General features: G+C 49.3%; 1 protein-coding gene across 1 annotated transcript; it reads left to right on the top strand.

Annotated features, from left to right (window-relative positions):
- Nucleotides 1-823: 823 nt before the first annotated feature.
- On the top strand, nucleotides 824-1,662 carry PPTG_21864 (hypothetical protein). The gene has a single exon (XM_008900566.1). The coding sequence runs from the start codon at nucleotides 1,193-1,195 to the stop codon at nucleotides 1,529-1,531; it is 339 nt and encodes a 112-aa protein (XP_008898814.1). The 5' UTR covers nucleotides 824-1,192; the 3' UTR covers nucleotides 1,532-1,662.
- The last annotated feature ends 1,710 nt before the right edge of the window (nucleotides 1,663-3,372 follow it).

The following is a 3,372-nucleotide window of genomic DNA, read 5'->3' as shown; positions in this document are numbered from 1 at the left end:
TGTGTGAAGAAACCAGTCGGTTGGCGAATTGTACACGACTATCGTCAGTTGAATTTGGCTACGGTTTTACCGGCCATTCCGATGCCTCGCAAAGAAGACACCTTTGATGCGATGGCCGGCAGCTATTGGTACTCGTGCATGGACTTACTCTGGGGTTATTACCAAGTCAAGCTACGTGAATCAGATGTGCATATCGTCGGACTCAGCACCACTGTCAATTGGCTATTGGCTTCGGCGCTGGCTTTGCTACACCCAATTCTGTGCGGGGTTTCGTCGGTTCGGCTTGGGCAGCAGGTAGAGGCGCACTTGAAAGTGGTTACAACTCCAGCTTTCCCTGGCGGCAGCAATACCTCATCAAACTCTCGTCTCCTGTAAGCACGAACAAAACGAGCTTGTGGAGGCATATAACAGCACCTAGAACACCAAGGAAGTAGTCAACGCCCTCAGTCCTCTTGAGACTTCTTCCCGGTGGTAGATACCTACGGTCGTCACTCAGGCCAAGGGACTTCCTGAACGACCAGTACTTATTCGTCAACTCGTTCCACACTTGACCCAGAAATTTCTCAGCGGCAACCGCGTAGCCTCTCATCGTGGGTTCATGATTTTTCGTAAGACCAAACTTGGCTTTTGTAAGCAAGTGTACGACATAATGTCGTACGATTTGCGATCAACGTGCTGTGCGGATCCCCGTTTATACTTAATTTTACTATTAGGTCGTACATTTCTACTACCAACGAGTTTGTCAAACAATACGTACGCCAGATCGTCGGGCATTGATCTAAGGGCAATAATTGGCTAAAATCTACCCTGGTCTGAACCTAAAGGCAAAGTGGCCACTCCAATTTGATGCTCCAACCACCAAGTTCGTTCCCTCCGTGAAGGATTCTCAATGCCTCGCTACAGCACACACAAAAGCAAGACTCCTGCCCAGCAACTACCACAACCTCCCGACTCCCACTCAGCCTCCTTGATCCCCAGCCATGGAAGCCCTGATAGCAGTGGTGCTGCCAGTGGTGCTGCCAGTGTCGCTGATGTTCTCAACCAGCAACTTGACATTGATGAAGTTTGTCGTGCGTGTACTTCCTTAAGAACGCAAGCAGCCCACCCCAGTTATCGCCGCGGTATTGCCACTTGGATTCGCTAAACACTTAGCGATCCCGACCGATTGTTCAATATCGATGACAGCATCAATATGCACGAGTTTACCCCTAAACATTTTCGAGTCTTCATTCTTGCCAAAATGAATACTGCCATCTCGCTCAAGGTTACTACCCTCGGGGGTTACAAGAGCACCGTTAAGGACATATATCGGCAGCAGCAACTGCTCTTCCGAACGCGTATGCTGATGATAGGAAGACTATTTTTGCTGGTCTTAAAAAGATTGAAGCCACCCGTAACCAGACAGGTCCGGGGGAGGCGAAGAAGGCAGGAAAAAATGGCGTTACCCTACTCAGCGTACGAACAAGCATGTATGAATACGCTTGTTCTGCCCGACGGAGGATTTGCCCATGTTTTCCTTACATTGCAATAGAACTTGATGTGCCGATCGCAATCTGTAGAAACAATTCATTCCGGCCATCTTTCTAAAGAGGGCGACAGTGTCGGTATTGTTTTTCACAAAAGTAAAGCTAACCAAGACGGAAACGGACCCAAAGACCCTCGACATGTCTACGCCAACCCGCTGGCTCCGTGGACTTGCTGCATTACTGTCCTCGGACTATATTGGGCTTGCTGTCCGCGCCAAGGGCCGGGGCCACTATTTCCAGGATCTCTGCAGCGAAATCAATTCGGAAGACATTTGCACGCGCGATCGACCAGCAAGATAATCAAACTGAGTACGGCACGCATTCGATTAGGAAGGGAGTGGCAACTTACGCGTGCAGCGGTAGCACTGGTGGTCCGTCAATTGTTAGTGTCCGCTTAAGATGCGGCTGGTCACTGACGGGCGTTCAAGATCGGTACTTCCGCTACGAGTCGGCGGGAGACCAGTTCTTAGGTCGTGTTGTAGCGGGTCTCCCTGTCAATAGCGCGGAATTTACCATTCTGCCTCCGCACTTTCAGAATAACAGTAATGGTGTCGTCTGCGACGCAGTGAAAACTGTATTTCCAACGCTGGCTGGGGAGAATGGGTTCCAACCAATACTAAAGCTGAGCTTAGCGTCGCTCGTATTTCACTACGACTACTTCGCATCGGTGCTACCAAATACGCACCCATTTAAAGCCTCAAGTTTATTTCGTCTCGGCGCAAAGGCTCTCTCTAGAGCTAGTGCACCAGAATTCCTCATGGATGGCGGCAACGGGCATTCCCCCCAAAGTGGTAATGTTCGGATTGCAGCAGCAAATACAAAGCACGGTACACTCTCTACCTGATGCTTTAGCAGAGCGGTTTGCAAGAATGCTGGAAGAGAAAGGAATTTGTGGGAATGGAATTACGCAGCAGCAACTAGAAGAAACTATGCGCAAAATACTAGGTGAACGAGCTGAAACACCAAGCTCACACGACGAATCGGAGAGAAGCAGGATCACTTCACGGACGACCGTTCACTTCTGGCCCAGTGATGGAAAGCTACACACCTTACCAGAAACATTTGAGTTTCCGAGCACGGACGTGCTCCACGCTTGGTTAATGTGGCGGTTCGGGAATGAAGGGATGGGATTCCCTCCGTTGAAATCTGTCAGCACCAGCGACCTGTCCACACGTAAAAAAGCGGCAGACTTACTCAGAGTGGAGCGTTATGATGCAGCATATATCTCAAGCAGTTGAACGATGCACAGGTAAGGCTCTTCCTACCTCCATGACTCAGCAACAGGCGACAGCGCTTTGCATCACAGGTGTCAATAGTCTTCGGCTTGGTGGTGCATCTCGCAGACAACGTGCAACGCAACTCAAGATCACGACGATGCTGCGTCTGGTCCGAGAAGCTAAACATGTTGAACGGAACACACACACGTAGATTGGTTAGGCTACACCTCATAGAACTAGACAACCGAGCAGTAAACGTACCATCCCTGTGTCCTCTGCGCCAAGTCTTCGAGAGTGAAGTTCACATACTGTGAACCCCGCTCTGCATTTCAACCAATAAAAACGTTCATATAGTTTTGTTGGTCAACTGTCGTACGAATGCTCGACACAAGTGAGTGATGACATCTCTCGCAGCGCAGATCTCAAAAATGAACTGCTGACAGCTCCCGCATTTCTTATACCAGAAACCCTAGCCGCTTGCCGAAAATCACATGTCTCAGCGGCCAAAGCGGCTACAATCGACCTGGTAAATTTATTCCATACAAAATTTGATATGCCGATTTGAGGCTCTCCAAAGTTTGTTGCGGAAAACGCTGAATATTATCAATCGTATAAACGAATTCAGGAAA

This window comes from Phytophthora parasitica, assembly GCF_000247585.1.
Source record: "Phytophthora parasitica INRA-310 unplaced genomic scaffold supercont2.9, whole genome shotgun sequence".
NCBI classification, from domain to species: Eukaryota; Oomycota; class Peronosporomycetes; order Peronosporales; family Peronosporaceae; genus Phytophthora; species Phytophthora nicotianae.
Note: the sequence above shows the minus strand (reverse complement) of the source record. Positions and strands in the feature narration are given on the sequence as shown.

Bases quoted from the DNA above. Each gene is read 5' to 3' on its own strand.
- PPTG_21864 (XM_008900566.1), top strand. From the start codon at position 1,193: ATGCACGAGTTTACCCCTAAACATTTTCGAGTCTTCATTCTTGCCAAA.